Source organism: Dendrobates tinctorius, unplaced genomic scaffold (genome assembly GCF_039654945.1).
Source record: "Dendrobates tinctorius isolate UK_male_01 unplaced genomic scaffold, ASM3965494v1 ptg000331l, whole genome shotgun sequence".
NCBI lineage: Eukaryota > Metazoa > Chordata > Amphibia > Anura > Dendrobatidae > Dendrobates > Dendrobates tinctorius.
Window position 1 is genome coordinate 2,164,368 of NW_027361997.1, and position 20,716 is coordinate 2,185,083.

A 20,716-nucleotide genomic window follows, 5' to 3' on the forward strand; every position below is an offset into this window, starting at 1 on the left:
TTTAAATCCTGAAGGTTACGTGGGCTCCTTCTATGTATCTTTTGCTATCAGGCCCTGAGATTTCTATGTATGCCACTGTTCGGGATTATTGTCCTGCTGCAGAAACAATTTGGTGGCAAGCATCGATTTTTCCTGATGGTATTGCTGAATAATTGTCTGGGGTTTTCAATGATGATAAAATACAGGCAAATAATTGACAACATTGAAGATTGTGGATGCAGTGGTCGGCAAAAGAAGCTTTACATTTTGTTAATTGACAAAAATAAACTATTATCACTTGTATTTTTCATGCACTCTTACATTGCAGTATCTTTTCCACATATACCTAAAACTTGCACAGTAACCTACCGTCTTGTATTTGTAGTATTTAAGGGATTGTCTACAAGTGGGCATCCCCCCTTTTTTTAATAACGTTGATGTCCATTATAAACACTGCATCCTTCCATCGAAGACCAACGCTGCTTCTCCTCTAAGCACTGTCTCCATCGTGATCTCATGACATTGTTTGCCACGTGAGTGCATTGCTGTCACGGTAAAGTTGGACAATGTCCAAAGATCGCTGAGGGACATGATGGTCAAAGCGTGAGGGCAGAACAGGTTTGGGGAAATAAGATATCTTTTTTTAATTTTATCCTTTCATTTTTTTATTTTGTTAGCATTGAGTTCAACAAATATATGTTTGTGTTTTTTTAAATAGATTTCATCTGAAATCTGGCAAAACTTGACAATACACTCCATTATTCCGGTCTGTGAACCTAAGTGGAGATGGACAAGGACAGAAGTCACGTGACTGAAAGCATATTAAAATTTACCTTGGAAATCATATACCTGCTAACTGGAGAGGTGAGATACAAGGAGATGGATCATTTGACATTGTAGATTCTCCTTTCTTAACCCTGGATCACAGATAAGTTGAATATTTAAAGTGATTTCTTCTTTTGTTTAGTATTATGGCCCAACAAAGAAGTCCAGGAAGCATGTGACATCTAGCATTCACAGCAATGTGTCAGGAGGTTGGAGCAGGACCCAGCATCTAATCTCGGAGCCCCAGTCTCACTTATCGATGCATGAGAGCAGCAATGATCAGAAGATTCTGGAACTCGCCAACAAAATAATTGAGCTGCTGAGCAGAGGGGTGAGCGTGACAATTTGTTTTTTCCTATTAGTTGCAGGTATGTTTTGACTCTGCTATCAGTTTAGAAATTAAAACCCCATTTTTATTCTTCCAGATTGAAATTAACAAAACAAGCCCAAATGGTGGAAAAAAAATAAATAAATAACTAGAAAAAAAACCATTACTGTATATACTCGTGTATAAGATGAGATTTTCAGCCCATTTCTTTTGGCTGAAAGTCCCCCTCTCGGCTTACACACGAGTCATACACCTGGGAGGGGGAGTGGGGGTGTCACAGATCATACTTACCCCCCCTGGCTTGGTCTCTGCAGCTGCCCCCCCCCCCGCTTCTCCACGGTCTCCCTTCCTGCCTTCAGCGGTCACGTGGTACCGCTCCATTAAACTTATGAATATGCGCATATTCATGAGTAATGAGCGGTATCACTTGACCGCTGAAGGTAGGAAGGGAGACCGTGGAGTAGTGGGGCTGCAGAGACCGCGCCAGGAGGGGGTAAGTATAGCGATATTCACCTGTCCGGGCCGGGGTCCATCGCTGCTCACCGCTGTCTGCTGCATCCTGTGTCCGTGATGTTTAGCCAGCAGGTGGTGCGGTGACGTGATTAGTGTGCGCCGCGCCCTCTGCTGGCTGACCAATCACTGGCAGAGGACGCGCAGGCAGCTGTGAGCAGCGATGGACCCCGGACAGGTGAATATCTCAGGTGCTGGGTCCTGAGCAGGAGAGGTGAGCATGGCCTTTTTTTTTTAGCAGCAGCATATGGGTGCATGATATATGGAGCATCTTATGAGGGCATATTCTATGGAGCAGCATATGGGGGCATAGTCTATGGGGCAGCATATAAGGGCATATTCTATGGGGTGGCATATGAGGGCAATCTATGGGGCAGCATATGGGGGCAATAATCTATGGAGCATCTTATGGCGCCATAACCTTTATTGAGCACTATATGGGGCATTATTAACCTTTGTGCCGCATTATATGGGGTGTATTTTATATGGAGCATCTTATGGGGCCCATCATGAACTGTATGGAGCACTAATATGGTGCTCCTGATTCAATATGGATATTTAAAAACATTTAACCTACTGATGTCTCAATTTTACTTTTATTGGTATCTATTCTTAATTTTTGAAATTTACCAGTAGCCGCTGCATTTTCCACCCTAGACTTATACGCGAGTCAATAAGTTTTCCCAGTTTTTTTGTGGCAAAATTAGGGGGGTCGGCTTATACACGAGTATATACGGTAACTAGAAAATGCCAAATTGCATAGTCCATTATAATATTAAACTGTGTTTTGGGGGGTTTTTCTCGTGAAAAAAAACCCCAGTATTTTCGCTTAAAAAGTTCTATATTAAAATGAATGGTGAAATTCAAAACTACAATCTACTGAAAGCTGGTAAAATAAAATCCAAGTTTGATGAAAATGGTGACAAAATAATTTTTTTTTGTACAGTATAAATAACCTGTGGGATTCATCAGGGATGTGCGAATATCCAACTTATATAGCGTGGTTTGTTTTTTTTGTTTTTCTTTCCTTATGGCGGTACAGTATAGGAGGGCTTATTTTTGTGAGGTGTGCTGAATCATTAATGCCATTTTGGGGTAGATAGGACTATTTGCTTACCCTTTTGTGGGTGATATTCAAGTGTTTCTCACAAAATTAGAATATCATCACAAAGTTAATTTATTTCAGTTCTTCAATACAAAAAGTAAAACTCATATAAAATCATTACAAACAGAGTGACCTATTTGAAGTGTTTATTTCTGTTAATGTTGATGATTATGGATTACAACCAATGAAAACCCAAAAGTCGTTATCTCAGTAAATTAGAATAACAAAAAACATCTGCAAAGGCTTCCTAAGCGTTTAAAAAGGTCCCTTAGTCTGTTTCAGTAGCTCCACAATCATGGGGAAGACTGCTGACTTGACAGATGTCCAGAAGGCCGTCATTGACACACTCCACAAGGAGGGTAAACCACAGAAGGTCATTGCTAAAGAAAATGTCTGTTCACAGAGTGCTGTATCCAAGCATATTAGTGGAAGGAAAAAGTGTGGTAGAAAAAGGTGCACAAGCAACCGGGATAACCGCAGCCTTAAAAGGATTAAGAAATTGCCATTCAAAAATATGGGGGAGATTCACAAGGAGTGTACTGCTGCTGGAGTCATTGCTTCAAGAGCCACCACACACAGACGTATCCAGGACATGGGCTAAGTGTCACATTAAAACAAAAAAAGCAACGCGTATATATAATCCACTGATTTCAGGACAATGTATTAGCAAAAGGGGGAAATAGAACTTAACTTTGTGGTATGACACTATGTCAGCGGGTGACATTTTTCTTGGGGTGAAAATGGCCCCATGATGCTGGTTCTTACTCCCCTGATGAATCTACATGAGAGGAAACACGTTGGTAGTAGCGTAACCCCTTCATTCAAAGAATCTGCATCATCACTACATGACCTTACAGTCTCTTATAATACAATATTTGGTAATCTTGGTTTATTTACTATTGACAAGAACTATATGCTAACTATTGACCACGATTGATAGATCGTGTTTGTGTTTTTTTTTCCGGTGTGGTGCTGCACTAATGTGGCTGTGTGGCTTTTAAATGAATTTTCTGCTATTTATAATTGTCTAATTAAAAGTTAAGTTTTATTGCAACATTTTGCCAATACCTTTACAAGTGTCACACTCCTTGTATCAAACCACTCATGACCAATAGATGACACCAGAAGAGTCTTACTTGGGCCAAGGAGAAAAACAACTGGACTGTTGCTCAGAGGTCCAAGGTATTTTCATATGAAAGTAAATTTTGCATTTCATTTGAAAATCGAAGTCCCAGAGTCTGGAGGAAGAGTGGAGAGACACAAAATATCCAAGCTGCTGGAGGTCTAGTGTGAAGTTTCCACAATCGGTGATGGTTTGGGGAACCATGTCATCTGCTGGTGTAGGTCCACTGTGTTTTATCAAGACTAAAATCAGCACAGCCATCTACCAGGAAATTTTAGAGCACTTCATGCTTCCCTCTGCCGACAAGCTTTTTGGAGATGGAAATTTAATTCTCCAGCTGGACTTGGCACCTGTCCACCCTGCCAAAAGTAACAATACCTGGTAGTGATGGGCAAGTAGCATCGTTGCTCGGGTGATCTCTGAGTATTTTGGCGTGCTCGGAGATTGTTTTCGTCATCACAGCTGTATGATTTGCGACTTGTAGACAGGTGGGAATTCCCTAACAAACAGGAATTCTACAGATGTATTCAAGCTGTCTAGCAGTCGCAAATCATGCAGCTTTGGTGACGAAAACTAAATCTCCAAGTACGCCAAAATACTCGGAGACCACCCGAACATGCTCGGGAAAACCCGAGCAACGAAGTGTACTCGTTCATCACTAATACCTGGATTACAAACAACAGTATCACTGTGCTTGATTGGCCAGCAAACTCGCCTGACATTAAAGGGAATCTGTCACCCTTTTTTTGGCCTTTCACCTGCCGGCATAGACATCGGGGGATTATCTACAGCATTCTGTAATGCTGTAGATAAGCCTCCGATGTAACCTGAAAGAGAAAAAAAACACGTTATATTATACTCACCGAGGTGGGCGGTCCAGTCCGATGGGTGTTGCGGTCCGGTCCGACGCCTCCCTTCTTCATGCGATGACGTCCTCTTCTCCCGTCCTGAAATGGCTCCGGCGCAGGCGCATTGCTCTGCCCTCTTGAGGGCAGAGCAGAATTCTGCAGTGCGCAGGCGCCAGACCTCTCCCGACGCCTGCGCACTGCAGGACTCTGCTCTGCCCTCAACAGGGCAGAGCAGTGCGCCTGCGCTGGAGCCATTACAGGACGGGAGAAGAGGACGTCATCGCATGAAGAAGGGAGGTGCCGGACAGGACGATGACACCCATCGGGCCGCCCACCTCCATGAGTATAATTAACTAACTAGTTTTTACTCTTCGCCACGACAGCACCCACTTGGAGAGAGGGATCCGCCCATAGGAACAGGAAACCTACAGAGATAAGAGGGCGGTCCGCCTCTCCCCCTCAGTTGGTTTCCTGTTCCTAAGGGGAACCGCAGGATACGCTACAGTCTTACCTGGGCCAAGTAACCGCCTGTGCAGTGCCTGCGAGAACGGCAGGGGTTCCGGTCCAGAGGCAGCGACGGGGGGAGTGCTGGAATCCGGCTCCCTCCTCGGCTGGTATGGACGGATGGAGCAGAAACACCGGTACCGGGTGGCGCCGACCGGGTGTTTTTCTGATAGTGACATGACACCGGCGGGAGGATCTATTTCGGTCCATGTGGGGGCACAGGAACCGGAGAAACGGCGTTCCTAAGGGCTTCAGCGTCCAGGAGGACGCACAGGCAGCGCGGCAGGAAGTGGTAAGGAGGAACTTCGGGTTACCGGAGGTTCCTCGGCTCACAGCGCACGCGCGGCTGGGCGGCACTGCAAGCGTAGAGGCGCTCCCCGCCCCCTCCAGAGGGGGAAGAGAAAAAAACCGATTTAACCTGCAGAGCGTGGGCGGCTAGAGTCAGCGCTGAAGCGCATACTAATGAGCCGCAAATAGGCGCACCTGGAGGGGGAGGTACCAGGTGTGAAGGGGCTTACAAAAGGCCTGGGGCAAAGGGATACGGCGTGCAATCATGTCTTCACCAAGGCAGGACACGCATCCCCAGGCAGGCGATGCAGCAGCAGCCAAGGGCCACGCAAGACGAGGTTCCTCAGATCGTAGCCACAGAAGCCACGCCAACAAGCCTCCTTCTCAGCCTCCTGAGCCGGTACCTACAGCTTCTCTGGGTGAGTGGACGACGCTCTGCCTATCAAGCTGATAAAATGTCTCTCTCTCTCTCCCTCTCCCCTCCGTCATGATGTCTCTATCTCAGACTAAGGGGAAGGAAAAATCAAAAAATAATGTGCCCTGTGTACACGTCCGCTACCGGACTCTTACACAAAAAGGCTATGCAAAAGATGCATTAACGAAACAGCAAAACAGGCATCAACATCAGCCGCAGATATAAGGGCCATAATTAGGGAAGAACTACAGGCCTTAAACCAGTCTAGCAGGCCTACTAATATCGAAACTACTAAGCCAGCAGGGGCCGTAGACACCGATGAGGGCGAAGTAGCCTCAGATAGTTCCAATGCATCCACATCAGCATCCTCCTCAGATATGGAGGGCCGTTGCTGTTTTCCTTTAGATCATATGGACAATTTAGTTAAATCCGTGAGGAATACAATGGGATGCACAGACACAAAGGAGCCGCAAACGACTCAAGAAATTATGTTTGCGGGTCTGACAGACAGAAAGAGGAGAGTTTTTCCGGTTATCCCAGCAATAAAAGCTCTGGTTAAGAAGGAATGGGAGAGACAGGACCAGAGAGGGTATCTTCCCTCAACCTCAAAGAGAAGGTACCCCTTTAGCGACGAAGAGTTGTCGACGTGGATTAAGGTCCCGAAGGTGGACGCGGCAGTGGCCTCCGCCTCAAAGCAAACGATCTTACCAGTGGAGGACACAGGGGTTCTAAAAGACCCTCTTGACAGCAAAGCTGACGCCTCATTGAAGAGGGTATGGGACGCAGCTACCGGCACGTTTAAACCGGCAATAGCTAGTACATGCACAGCTCGTTCTATGCTGGTCTGGATCGATCAACTAGACCAGCAAATAGACCAGAAGATCTCCAGAGACAAGCTACGAGCCGCCATACCACTAATCCGGGGTGCAGCAGCATATATAGCGGATGCTTCTGCCGATTCCTTACGCATGGCAGCCAGAACAGCAGGGTTGGCTAATAACGCCAGACGTAGCCTTTGGTTTAAAAGCTGGAGAGGTGACACCCAGTCCAAAGCAAAGCTGTGTAACATTCCTTGCGAGGGTGAGTTCTTATTTGGGAAAGCCTTAGGTGAAATCCTTACGAAGGCAAAAGAAAGGAAGAAAGGATTCCCTTACCCTCCACTCCCATTTTATAGGAGGTTGTTTAGGAGAAGACCATTTGGCCGGGGAAGACCAGCAGAAAATCAAAACCGCTGGGCCACAAAGGAAGGAAAGGGCAAAGGTGCCATGTTTAGGGGATCCTCCTTCCGCAGGGACAGGAACTGAGGAGCCAGTCCCTCCAGTAGGAGGGAGACTAAAATATTTTTTTCGAGAATGGGAGAAAATTATGGCTAGCCCTTGGGTCCTGAGCATTATTAAAGAAGGGTTAAAGATAGAATTCCATCATGTACCCCGTAATTCATTAATCATAACATCCTTCATCTCATCAATCCAACAGCAGGCCCTGGAGGCTGAGATTTGGAACCTACTGGACAAAAAAGTTTTGGTCCATGTGCCTAAAGGGCAGGAAGGGAGAGGATTTTACTCCCCTCTCTTTCTGATATCTAAACCAGACGGATCATTCCGGACGATAATCAACTTGAAGAAATTAAATTCATTTATAATAAATCATAAATTTAAAATGGAATCCATAAGATCCACGATTAAGCTCCTCTTCCCCAATTGTATGACGGCAGGCTTGGATCTGAAGGATGCTTATCATATTCCATTGCAGATATCAGAGATACCTCAGAGTGGCGGTCCTCCTCGATGGCAAGATACAGCATCTCCAGTTCACAGCCATGCCATTTGGCATTTCCATCGCACCACGAGTATTTACAAAGGTGATGCTGGAAGTGATGGCTTTTTTACGCCAGAAGGACACACTAATAATACTCTATATGGATGATTTTTTGATAGTAGGGAATTCAAATGGGCAATGTAATGAGCGAGTTGCTGATACAATCTTGTCCCTACAGGCCCTAGGGTGGATAATAAACTTCAAGAAGTCCAGAATCGAGCCGCAGTCTGTTCAGTCCTTCCTGGGTCTCGAGCTAGACTCCATATACCAAAAATGTCTGCTGTCACAGGTAAAAATTTCAGCAATTAAAAAGGTTAGGATAGCAATAGATCGGACACACACATCTTTAAGGGAAGCAATGTCCCTCCTGGGATCCCAATGTCAAAGACACCGCACTGAACTTGCTCACTGAGCCAGTGTGCGTGTCCTGAGTAAAGCGAACAGTGCTCAAAGCTACCTGTGGAGCGGGCAGCAACCGAATAGATGCGTACTTCAGAGCTGCAGGGCCTGAAGCATGTGACTGCTAGGGGCGTGGCCTAAACTCCACAGAGCTAGGAGCTGCAAGACAATTCCTAGCAGAGTAACTGTGAGACAAAGTTACTAAGGGGCATAGACAGGGAGAATAGTCAGGACGTAGCCAATGAGTCACACACAGAGATAGCTGCAAAGGTACAAGAGGGGCGAGCAGAGAGTAGTCAGGTCACAGGCAATGAGTCATACACAGATAGCTGCAAAGGTACAAGAGGGGCGAGCAGAGAGTAATCAGGTCACAGGCAATGGGTCATACACAGATAATAACGCAGTACAAAATCAACAGGCAAACTCACAACGGGAAACAGAATCGGGTCAGAACCATATAAACAAGCTATAGCAATAAACAGGCACACGGGGGTCAGCACACTAGACCAAAGGCAAAAGTATAACTGGCAGGGATTGAAGCTACCCAGAGGTTTATGAAGCTCTCCCAGAACCAGAAAGAGGCCACAATCATTAACCCCAAGTGTGCAGGTCAAAACCTGCACAGAGCTCCAGACATTAACCCCCGGTGTGCAGCTCAAAAACCTGCATTGGGATCATGACACCCTTACTGCCTGCATCCCGGCAGTTTGGTGGGCCCAGTTCCACACGAGGGAGCTACAACACCAAATTCTCTTAGAGGAGTCCCGTGACCGGGGGAATCTGACAAAGAAAATCACACTATCCCAGGAGGTCCTAACCTCCCTCGCATGGTGGCTAAGGGACGATAACCTAGCGGGAGGAGTACCTTGGGTTATAACACCCTCCCATATAATTATCACGGACGCTAGCCCCACAGGATGGGGAGCCCATATAGGGAATATTTTTGCCCAAGGCCTATGAGGTATAGGCGAAGATAAGGATTCGTCAAATTTAAAAGAACTAAAAGCAGTCTATCATGCATTATATCATTTTCTTCCACAGTTACAAGGGGAAAATGTGAGAATCCTTTCGGACAACACCACAGTAGTCACATATCTGAACAGACAAGGCGGAACTCGATCAGTCACCTTAATGTCTTCCGCAAGAAGGATTTTATCCCTAGCCGAAAAACATTTTTTGTCTCTCTCGGCCCTCCACATAAGGGGAAGAGACAATTTGGAGGCAGATTTTCTAAGCCGCCATACACTGCGGCAAGGAGAGTGGTGTCTAAGTCGGGGGATATTCACACGCATCGTGTCACTATGGGGTTTTCCCCAAATAGATCTCTTCGCCACCAGAGAAAACAGGCAGGTGCGAAGGTTCGCCTCTCTAAATATGACTGACAATCCGGAAATTCTGGATGCCCTCCAGGCCCCGTTGCAATTCAAACTGGCATATGCTTTTCCACCAATCATACTACTACCGCAGGTGATCAGGAAAATCAGAGCAGACGAAGCACGAGTAATCTTAATAGCGCCATTCTGGCCCAGGAGGCCATGGTTTTCGTGCCTGCAAGCAATGTCTGTGACAGACCCGTGGGTGCTTCCTTCAACCCCCAAGCTCCTCTCACAGGGGCCATTCTTCCATCCTCAAGTGGACAATCTCCACTTGACGGCCTGGAACTTGAAAGGGAAATGTTGAGATCAAGAGGATTCTCGGAGGGATTAGTCAATACACTCCTACAAAGTCGAAAAGTGGCAACGACAAAAATTTACACCAGATTATGGAGAAAATTCCTAGAGTCCCACACAGGCCCTGATTCTGGAGAAATTCCGATTACAGCAATCCTAGAGTTCCTACAGAAAGGAAAAGAATTAGGGCTATCTGTTACCACACTAAAGGTCCAGGTGTCGGCTCTAGGGGCCCTCTATAGTTATAACGTGGCAGGCAATAGATGGATAGGCAGATTCATCTCGGTCTGTGAGCGGAGCGAGCCGGTGCACATACCTAGAGTTCCTCCTTGGGACTTAAACCTGGTTCTGGAGGCTCTAACACGTCCTCCTTTTGAACCTTTAGATTCAATATCCCTTAAACACCAATCCTTCAAAACAGTACTGTTAGTTGCACTAACCGCAGCCAGAAGAGTTAGCGACATACAAGCACTTTCAATAGAACCCCCTTTTCTGTTGACATTCCAGTTTCGGCTAATATTAAAACCAGATCCCTCGTACCTACCAAAAGTAGCAGGGAAGTTTCATAGATCACAAGAGATTCACCTCCCTTCATTTTTTAGAAACCCTTCTACTCCAGAGGAAGAAAAGTTCCATACACTAGATGTTAGAAGAGCTGTATTACAATACATCGAGAGGTCTAGCAGCTGGAGGAAGAGTAGGGCTCTATTTGTTTCCTTCCAGGGCCAAAAGAAGGGATATGAAGTCACAAGGGGTACTTTGTCTCGGTGGATCAGAGACGCGATTGGGCTGGCATACTCCGAGAGCAATGAAAATCCTCCGGAGGGTATCAGAGCACATTCCGCCAGAGCTATGGCTTCCTCTTGGGCAGAGAGGGGAGATGTCGCAATCGAGTCTATATGTAAGGCGGCAACCTGGTCTACACCCTCTACCTTTTATAATCACTATAGGCTTGATTTATCATGCTCATCTGAACTAGCCTTTGGTAGAGCGGTCCTCAGCACGGTGGTCCCTCCCAGGTGAAGGTCTCTGAAAGTCTCTCCAAGTGGGTGCTGTCGTGGCGAAGAGTAAAAAGCCGGATTACTTACCGGTAATGCTCTTTTAATATGTCCATGACAGCACCCGTTCACTAACCCTCCCTAGAAGTTAACATAATGTATATACACCTTCTTAGTTGTAAAGTTAATAAATTTAGAATATTGGATAATATAATGGCCTAATAATTGGCGGTCCTCCTGGTACTCTGAAATCCAACTGAGGGGGAGAGGCGGACCGCCCTCTTTTATCTCTGTAGGTTTCCTGTTCCTATGGGCGGATCCCTCTCTCCAAGTGGGTGCTGTCGTGGACTCATTAAAAGAGCATTACCGGTAAGTAATCCGGCTTTTTCTTATCTTTCAGGTTACATCGGAGGCTTATCTACAGCATTACAGAATGCTGCAGATAAGCCCCCGATGTCTATGCCGGCAGGTGAAAGGCCAAAAAATGGGTGACAGATTCCCTTTATAGGGGTTTTCCGGGCTTTTCACATAATCTCAGTGCATATCTGAGCTGCAGAATTATGACAATAAGTAATTTACTTTGTCACCAGTTTGCACGGTTTTCTAGATATTCTGAACAGAACGTCCAAGGGGGGGGGGGGGTGTTGTGGCATTGAAATGAGAACTGGTCGTTTCCTCCTACTCTACTAAAAACATGCCATCTGTAGCAACAACCCCACCCTCCATAGCTACAGGCCCTCCCCGTCCACATAAAGAAGCCCTCCACACACAGTAACAAATCCTCCCCGCTGTGCCATTTCCCCCCCCTCCCTGCTGCTCCTTCCCCCCACCACGCTGGTCCGTCTCACCCGGTCTTCACATTGCCGGTGAAAGCTGCAGCAGGGAAGGAGCGGGTCATGTGACAGGCTCTGTGCACGTCACTTCAGCCTGCCTGTCACATGACCCGCTCATTCCCGGCTGCAGCTTTCACCGGCAATGTGAAGACCGGGTAAGACGGACCGACGTGGTGGGGGGGAATGGCGCCGGGGAGAATGGAGCGGCGGGATTTTAAAATCATTTTTTCAAGCTGGTGTTATAAAGTATTCAAATGTACTGAGATACTGACTTTTGGGTTTTCATTGGCTGTAAGCCATAATCATCAACATTAGCAGAAATAAATACTTGAAATAGATCACTTTGCTTGTAATGGCTCCATATAAGAGTTTCACTTTTTGTATTGAAGAACTGAAATAAATTAGCTTTTGATGATTTTCTATTTTTGTGAGAAGCAGCTGTATATTGCACACCACAAAAGGGTAAGCAAATAGTCTTATCTACCCTAAAATGGCATTAATGATTCAGCTCACCTCACAAAAATATGAGGTGTGATACAGTGATACAAGTTTTGGCATTGTAGCGGTTTACCAAAACACATTCAAGATACAATTATATAATCAATATGGGCTTATTACAGTGCAGACTCTTATCTTTAATTTGAGGGTATTTACTTTCTAATTAGAGTAAGGGTTTAGGAATTACAACTTTTTTTTAATATGTAGCTACCTCTTTTTAAAGAGACCAAACGTAATTGGACATTTTATTTCAAAATCTCTTTAATAGCCTGCGTAGGCTGTTCACTCATCAATCCATCTTCATTTAAGCAGGTAAAAGGTCTTGAACTGATTCCAGTGTGTGGCATCTGCATTTGGAAGCTGATGCTGTGAACCCACAACATGCAGTCAAAGTAGCGCTCAATGTAAGAGAAAGAGACCATGATTAAACTGAAAAAAAAAAAAAGATATTCATCAGAGAGAGACCAGAAATATTAGGAGTGGCAAAATGAATAGTTTGGTGTAATCTGCAAAAAAGGGGCACAATGCTGAGCTTGGGAACTCAAAAAGGCCTGGATGTCCACTGAAGGGCAGTTCCATGGTAACGTACGTTACATTCACAAGCCAAAAACTGAGTTAATAATGGCTACAGAGGGCAGGCACAAAAATGAGTGAATGTATTTTGTACATTAAACTATTCTCAATAGATTTCAACACAGTTTGATTTTTTCAACAATACAAATTAAATACAAAATAGTGTTATTACTTGGTAACTTACGTTACACAAAAAGGAAAGGCAATTGTCCATATCTTGAGACTGCCAAATTTTCTGTTCTGGTAAACAGTGAGAAGCACTATTTTTATTGTACTAAAACACCATAGTACAAGCAACTTTATCAAATTTATTTTAACCTCTCAAGTTACATGCTACAGTTTTTATTACAAGAAATGTAGGTAACTTTGTTACAACACAATATAGTAACTTATGTTGCAAAAAAAGAATGTGTTCAACTTTGTCAGTGTTCATATTTGAGAAGGCAAAACTGACTTCATTTAGACAAAACATAGGCTGCATGTGAATTCATTGGTGTGAACTACATATGTAGACTAAAATCTAAAATATATAATATATATATATATATAATCGTGTCTGTCTGTAACCGAAATCGCGGGCTGCTGATTGGTCGCTGCCGCCAGGCCCCTGCCAGGCCGTAACCAATCAGCGACAGGCGCAGCTGTTTGTAACGGTAAGCTGCGCCTGCCGCTGATTGGTCGCGGCCGGCGCAGGCCTTAATCTGTAAAAAAGAATTAAAATTAAAAAAAAAAAATTTTATTCTCGCCTTCCGACGGCCTCGTGTCTTCTTTCCACGCGCCCGGCCTCGCGTTCCCAGTAATACTTTGCGGCTTAGACCGCTGATGACGTCGGTCTTCTTTCTCGCTCTCGTGAGAGTGACGTCGGTCTTCTTTCTCGCTCTCGCGAGAGTGATGTCATCAGCGGTCTAAGCCGCAAAGCATTACTGGGAACGCGAGGCCGGGCACGTGGAGAGAAGACAGGAGGCCGTCGGAAGGTGAGAATAAAACTTTTTAATTCTTTTTTACAGATTAAGGCCTGCGCCGGCCGCGACCAATCAGCGGCAGGCGCAGCTTACCGTTACAAACAGCTGCGCCTGTCGCTGATTGGTTACGACCTGGCAGGGGCCCTCTGACGCTGATTGGTCGCGGACAGAGGGCCGTGACGCTGATTGGTCGCGGACAGAGGGCCGTGACGCTGATTGGTCGCGGCCACACGGAAAGGGGGGTGAGGGGACCATGCATACCAGGATTGGGGGGTGAGGGAACCATACATACCAGGATTGGGGGGTGAGGGGACCATGCATACCAGGGAAGGGGGGGTGAGGGGACCATGCATACCAGGGAAGGGGGGGGTGAGGGGACCATGCATACCAGGATTGGGGGGTGAGGGGACCATGCATACCGGGATTGGGGGGTGAGGGGACCATGCATACCAGGATTGGGGGGTGAGGGAACCATACATACCAGGATTGGGGGGTGAGGGGACCATGCATACCAGGGAAGGGGGGGTGAGGGGACCATGCATACCAGGGAAGGGGGGGTGAGGGGACCATGCATACCGGGATTGGGGGGGTGAGGGGACCATGCATACCGGGATTGGGGGGTGAGGGGACCATGCATACCGGGATTGGGGGGTGAGGGGACCATGCATACCGGGATTGGGGGGTGAGGGGACCATGCATACCGGGATTGGGGGGTGAGGGGACCATGCATACCGGGATTGGGGGGTGAGGGGACCATGCATTCTAGGATTGGGGGGGGGGGGGGGGGGTCAGGGGACCATGCATTCCAGGATTGGGGGGGGGGGGTTGTCAGGGGACCATGCATTCCAGGATTGGGGGGTCAGGGGACCATGCATACCAGGATTGGGGTGTGAGAGGACCATGCATACCAGCAAAGGGGGGTTACCATGCATACCAGGATTGGGGGGTGAGGGGACCATGCATACCAGGATTGGGGGGTGCATTATTATTAAATTTTCTGAAATAAACTGCATATATATTCTAGAATACCCGATGCGTTAGAATAACGGCTAATGAAGAACTTCAACAAGGATGGAAATTTGTGCTCACTGCTCATCTAACTTCCTGGCTAATCATAAAATTCCCAAATGTCCCTAGAACCCATTTTCAAGGGAGGATCAACCTTTCTTAAAATTTGACAGACATCATAATAAATTTCATCATCTTTTGATGACCATTTCCAGGTATTTTTATTCTTGCCATAGAGTTCCATGGTTTTCACTTTCATCTCATTGCGTGCAACCTCAGTAACCACTCCACAATACTTTCTGCCATCATACATTACTTCAACTCAGTCATCAACTTTGTATTCAATATCAGGGTACGTGCAGTTATTAGCAATGTAATAGACCATGGTTTTAGTGCTTCTAAAGCCAATAAATTTGCCTGCAAAATACCCTATGGCATGAAATTTTGAAATTCCTTCAACAGGCTTTGCATTGCCAGCAGGAATATCATGGACATCTTCACTCTGAAGATAATTTAAACATAAGGTTTCCTTTACATCTTTCACACTTTGAAAACCAACAATTCTCATTTGATATTTTGCAAAGAAAAGTCAATAAATTTTTGGCCATAAGGTGGAAACGTGTTGCATATTTTACAGAGGGACTCAATAGCAAGCTTAAAATTCTCATGGCATTTGCACAGACACACATTGTGTGGAATCTTACTACTTAGCAGCACATGTTGTGGACGAAGAACACAAAATTTGCATTTGCCATTTTCAATATCAGGATGTTCTTCAACAAAAACTGCATATGTTTCCAACAGTGATAGGTACAGATGCCGTTTCTGCACTTTTTTTTTTTCTTGGAGGAGCGCACTGTCACAACATCTTTTACACCTGGGGAAGCTCTACTTATATCATCTCTTTCGTATAATAATGTGATTGTATCTGCAGTACTGGGCTTCAATGCTGTTGGTCCTACTCTCTTGGATGAAGAACTTGTACTTTCAATAGGTCCACACAATGATCCAAATAGTTTTTTTTTTTTACTACACATTTCTTGGTGTGCTGGTAGGAAGTAACTTCCTTACTTTTGCAGTTGCTTTGCCTAAGGAGTTAGCTGATTTGTATGGCACTGGTGACTTAAAGCCAGCTGAAAAGATTCAAACTGTTAATGGCATTGTGACTCTAAAACTACAAAGGATGACCTCTTAATATAAAGTAAAATGAACATCAAAATTATGATAGGATTTAATTATTTCAAAACGCTGACTGTAAGTGTTGTCCAGAAATTGAAAGGCAGGTAACTTACATTGAAAAGCTAAAGTAACTTACGTTACAAAGCTGATGGTAACTTACGTTACAATAAGTTTGCTTCCTGCAGAAACTGAAACTTTTAGCAGCAACATGAAGCTTAGTGAATAGTTAATACATTATGCAATATAAGAACTCTACAAGTTACAACTTAATTTATGCTTAGTTCTCAATCCTACAAAAACTTTATCTTTTTGGTAACTTACGTTACTGAGAAAATGTCTACAATGGATATGTGCAAAATTTCTGGTAAACAATAATCTTACAGAACCAAAGATATAGTATTTTGGTTTCCTAACAGTACTTCTTTTATATTTACTGAAATTAAGTTATGCATGTTGCTAGTTAATAGTAATCCACTTACCAATATAGCCTGTTACTGTATGATTCCAGTAAGAACAGTAGGTGTTCACATTCAACCCTCTGCCATCTTGGAAATATATGGAATTTGAAAGAAACAGTGTTGCCACCTTATGCCTTGTGTAATGAAGTACCAACTTACAAAAAATTAACCATTTCCAAAATATTTGAAAATATTCCTTCTCCGCATGGAACTGCCCTGAAGACAACAGTTTTCCTCCACCAAAGTGAAGAACACTCTCCAGGAAATGGGTGTTTCGCTATATAAGTGTATGATAAAGAGAAGACTTCAGGAGAAAAAAATTAGAGGATTCACTAAAAAGGCAAACCATTAATCAGCCTTAAAAATCGAACAATCAGATTAGACTTTGCCAAAAAACATCTAAAGATGCCAGCCCAGTTCTAGAAAATCATTTTTGGAACAGATGAAACGAAGATCAACCTGTACCAGAGTGATGGAAAGAAGAAAGTAGGCTTGGAATGGCTCAGATCCAAAGCACACAACATCTTCTGTAAAACATGGTGGTGACAGTGTAAAAGCATGGGCATGCATGGCTTCCAATGGCTCTGGGTCACTATAGTGTTTATTGATGATGTGACAAAGCAGACAAGCAAGCAGCAACTCAAGTCAGCTGCAGTATAGGATTGGCAACACTTCACAACGAAGTAAAGCCAGAGTTTGATGATGGCCGTAGCTTCCAGACATCAGGCAGTCATTGCTAAATGATTGTCTACAATATATAAAAAATGAACATTTTATTTATGGTAAAGTTAATTTTTAAAACTACTTTTCGGCCTCTGAAATGAGGAGGCATTGTAGAAAAATGGTTGCAACTCCTAAGCGTTTCACAGGATGTTTGGTAGCCATCTATGACGTTCAGCAAGTTGACAGAAGTACTAAGATGGCAGCCCCAGGTTGCCATGGAAACCCATTGGTGCTCTGCAGTCGGGTTAAACTAGGTATCTAATTAGTTTACTGTGTATGTCTATCACTGATATATCTGGTCTGAATGATCTACAGTGGCTGCTACAGCTTGAACAGATCTGTAATCTTAATTTTTTTACATCTGTTCGTTGTCTATGCTAATAACTGATGGGTGAGGGTATCGAACTCCCAGCTATATTATACTAGCTATGAACCCGTTCTACGCCCGGGTGGCGGGCATTTTTATTGGTATATGGTCTCCCATCCTGGTATGTTGCTGCCCCCCACCTATCCTGGTGTGCATGGCACCCCTCATCCCTATCCTGGTATGCATTGTACCCTTACACCCCCCCCCCCCAATCCTGGTAAGCATGGCACCCTATTCCTCATCCTGGTATGCATAGACCCCTCACACCCTCACCCCCCAGTCCTGGTATGCATGGTCCCCTTGCCCCCCCTTTTCGTGGTATGCATGGTCCCCTCACCCCCCCTTTCGTGGTGTGCATGGTCCCCTCACCCCATTTTCGTGGTATACGTGGTCCCATCACCCTCCTTTCGTGGTATGCATGGTCCCCCTCACCTCTATTAAACTACACACACACACACACCAACCCATTTATACTCACCCTTCTTCCCTGTGCTCCAGCGCTGCCTGTCACGTTCTGCTGGAGGCCGGGGGAGGAGTCTGGCGCCGGAGTACGCGCATGCCCATAGCGCTGTCCGGCGCCATATTGCTGAAGACACACTGCAAATGTGTCTTCAGTAAAGTGCTGTCGGATCGCGCTATGCGCAGGCGTGATTCCGGCCGCACTCCTGCCCCGGTCTCCGGCTGAAGAGAAGCGCTGCGGCAACGCTCCTCCAGGTCAGGTAAGTATGTAAGTATGGCGCCGGACATAGCGGTATGCAGTGTGTATGCTTACTGCCATCTCCGATGCCATACACACTCCTCAGCGCTGGATGCCTCATTCTGTCTGGAGCCAGACTGCGCAGGCGCGTCGCTCTTGCGCAGTCTATAAAGACTTCAGACAGAGTGACGCTTAGCCGGTTATATTAGAGATGCCCAACAACCTATTTATTGCAACACTAAGCATGTTATTATTCTGCATGATTCATTAGTGGCAAAACAATGAGGACTATAGTACGGAGAACATAAAACTAAATTTATGGATGAAAAACATTATACAGTTAGTAATCATTCACACAACACCTCTATGTATCTTTGTCCTTTTCAGGTCCCTGACAATTTTCAAGATAAAGATGATGATTCTTCAATGGAGGAGTGGGATTATTTAGAAAGCTGCAAGAATCCTAACATGGATATCAAGTTGGAAACTCGCCAAAGCTGCACATCACCTGGTAAGAGAGGATTTCTAAAACTAGCTCTAGTATGCAGAATGATCTTTAGAGTGTTCATATTTGTGACTTTTATGAGCAAAAAAAAAAGAGAATTAATTAGGAACTCAAACTACTTCTCAGAATTGGGATTCTATTCACATTCTATAGGATGACTATAACTAGATCAATTTCCAGTCTGTGCTTGTATGGAGCTGCATCACGCCTTCATCTTGTAAATGTTATATTGATATATTGACAAGCAAGAAGCCTTTTACTCCTTACTAAAGCATGGCAGTGATTCTAACCTCTTAACATGATGTATTCATTTCCTAACAGATTTCACTGATGATGCAGAAATATCGGAGGGGTCTCATTCTCCTGTTTCTTCTCAGGATGATATGGTTGACAATGATATTACCATAGGAAGTGGAAAATGCGCATCAGATGTCCCAGATATTGTTGACAGTCCACAAAACCCTATGGACACACCAGCTGTATGTAAAGAACCATCGATCACCAAGGCTAAAACGTATAAATCTGCACAATCCACACATTACTCACCTTCTCATGTTAAGGAGGAATCTGTCTTATGTGGTGGAGGCAATGCTTCACATACTGCCCTCAACGTGCGCACCGAGCAATCCCCTAACAAATATTTGCATGCCAAGGAAGAGTCTATTTTGGATGCAGCAGAAAATCTTGCCAGCTTGGAAATGTGTTCAGATCTCCAAAAGTACACTGACATGTATACACCTATACTTAGTGTTCGTAAAGGTTCGTTTTCACATATTAAAGATGAACCTGTTTCGGGTGATGAAGAAAATATTGTGGATCATCCTTCATGGATTTATACCAAAAGTGACAGCAAGTTTAAAAAGAAAGATCCCATGTGTTTCATATGTGTTGAATGTGGGAAGAATTTTCCATACAAGTCTCACCTCCTTCGGCATCAGAAGATTCACATGGAAGAGCGACCGTATTCTTGTCTTGAATGTGGAAAAAGCTTTAAGTTGAATTCTAATCTTCTAAGCCATCAGCGAATTCACACAGGACAGAAGCCCTTCTCCTGCTGTCAGTGTGGGAAGTGTTTTATCAGTAAGTCTGAACTTGTTAAACATGAACGAATTCACACAGGAGAAAAGCCGTACGCTTGCTTGCAGTGTGGAAGACGGTTTTCAAGAGTGTCAAATCTTATTGATCACAATAAAATACACACTGGAGAAAAGCCGCACTGCTGTTTGGAGTGTGGCAAGTGTTTCAGGCGTCATTCCAACTTGCTCAGTCACCAAAAGACTCACACGATAGAGAAGTTGTAGTCTTGCCCTGAGTGTTCAACATGTTTCCTCACCAACTCGAACCTTCTAAAACCTCAGAAAACTCACACGGAGGGAAACCGTATTTCTCCACAAAGTGTGGTTTTTGTTATGTGAATACATGGATTTAACCCATGAGATGTCTCCAAGCATTTACTACAAGCAATATCCAGGGCTGCTCCACCCAAAATGCATGGTCATGCAAGTTATGTTTTTATTCCAGGTTCATCAGTATTTTTTGTTAACTGTTGTTAAAATCCCCATGCGTTATATTCCAGTAATGGGTATTACATTTATGACAACCTCTGTCCCATTTGCAGTGCATATTTATATGCTCTTGTATGTTATTAATGACCTACAGAATGTTATTAAATGTTATTATTGTACCCAAAGTTACTAAACTCAATTTGCTAATGTGTGTCAGAGCACAACTTTCTCACCATAAATATGGCAGATGCATGTCTTAGGAGACTAAGGTTGGCGTTTTCGTTTTACCGAAGTCTATGCTGCGTACCTTAGCTGTGACTTTTTAGAGAATTCCATTATATTGCTGGACTTGCGCCCACCACAGCCAGGTATGATGTCACCGAACTGATCATCGTTGACCTGGAGGGAGAAGACGAGATTATAAGCTGCAGCCTAAGACAATATAGAGGTCCTTAAACATCCTGCATAGCAGGTAAGCTACATAATGTTTAAAGGGGTTGTCCTGTCTTGAGCTACAAATATGCAGTCACTTTGTGTGACTGCAGACCTGTGAATCCTCACATTGTGCGCGCTGTAAGGATTGTACAGTGTCTGCTGG

General features: G+C 44.7%; 1 protein-coding gene across 2 annotated transcripts in view; it reads left to right on the plus strand.

The window, feature by feature from the left end:
* The window catches only part of LOC141074255 (oocyte zinc finger protein XlCOF8.4-like), a 50,839-nt gene extending 30,536 nt beyond the window's left edge, over positions 1–20,303 (plus strand). The window contains exons 2-5 of one of the 2 annotated variants that reach the window (XM_073561872.1): positions 698–843; positions 947–1,135; positions 18,496–18,619; positions 18,935–20,303. In XM_073561872.1, coding sequence (XP_073417973.1) covers positions 766–843; positions 947–1,135; positions 18,496–18,619; positions 18,935–19,914 — 1,371 coding nt within the window. In that variant the 5' untranslated portion in view covers positions 698–765 and the 3' untranslated portion in view covers positions 19,915–20,303. Of the gene's footprint in view, positions 1–697; positions 844–946; positions 1,136–11,047; positions 11,180–18,495; positions 18,620–18,934 lie in introns of those variants that run through there. The other variant, XM_073561873.1, reaches the window with a different exon arrangement.
* Positions 20,304–20,716: the final 413 nt, after the last annotated feature.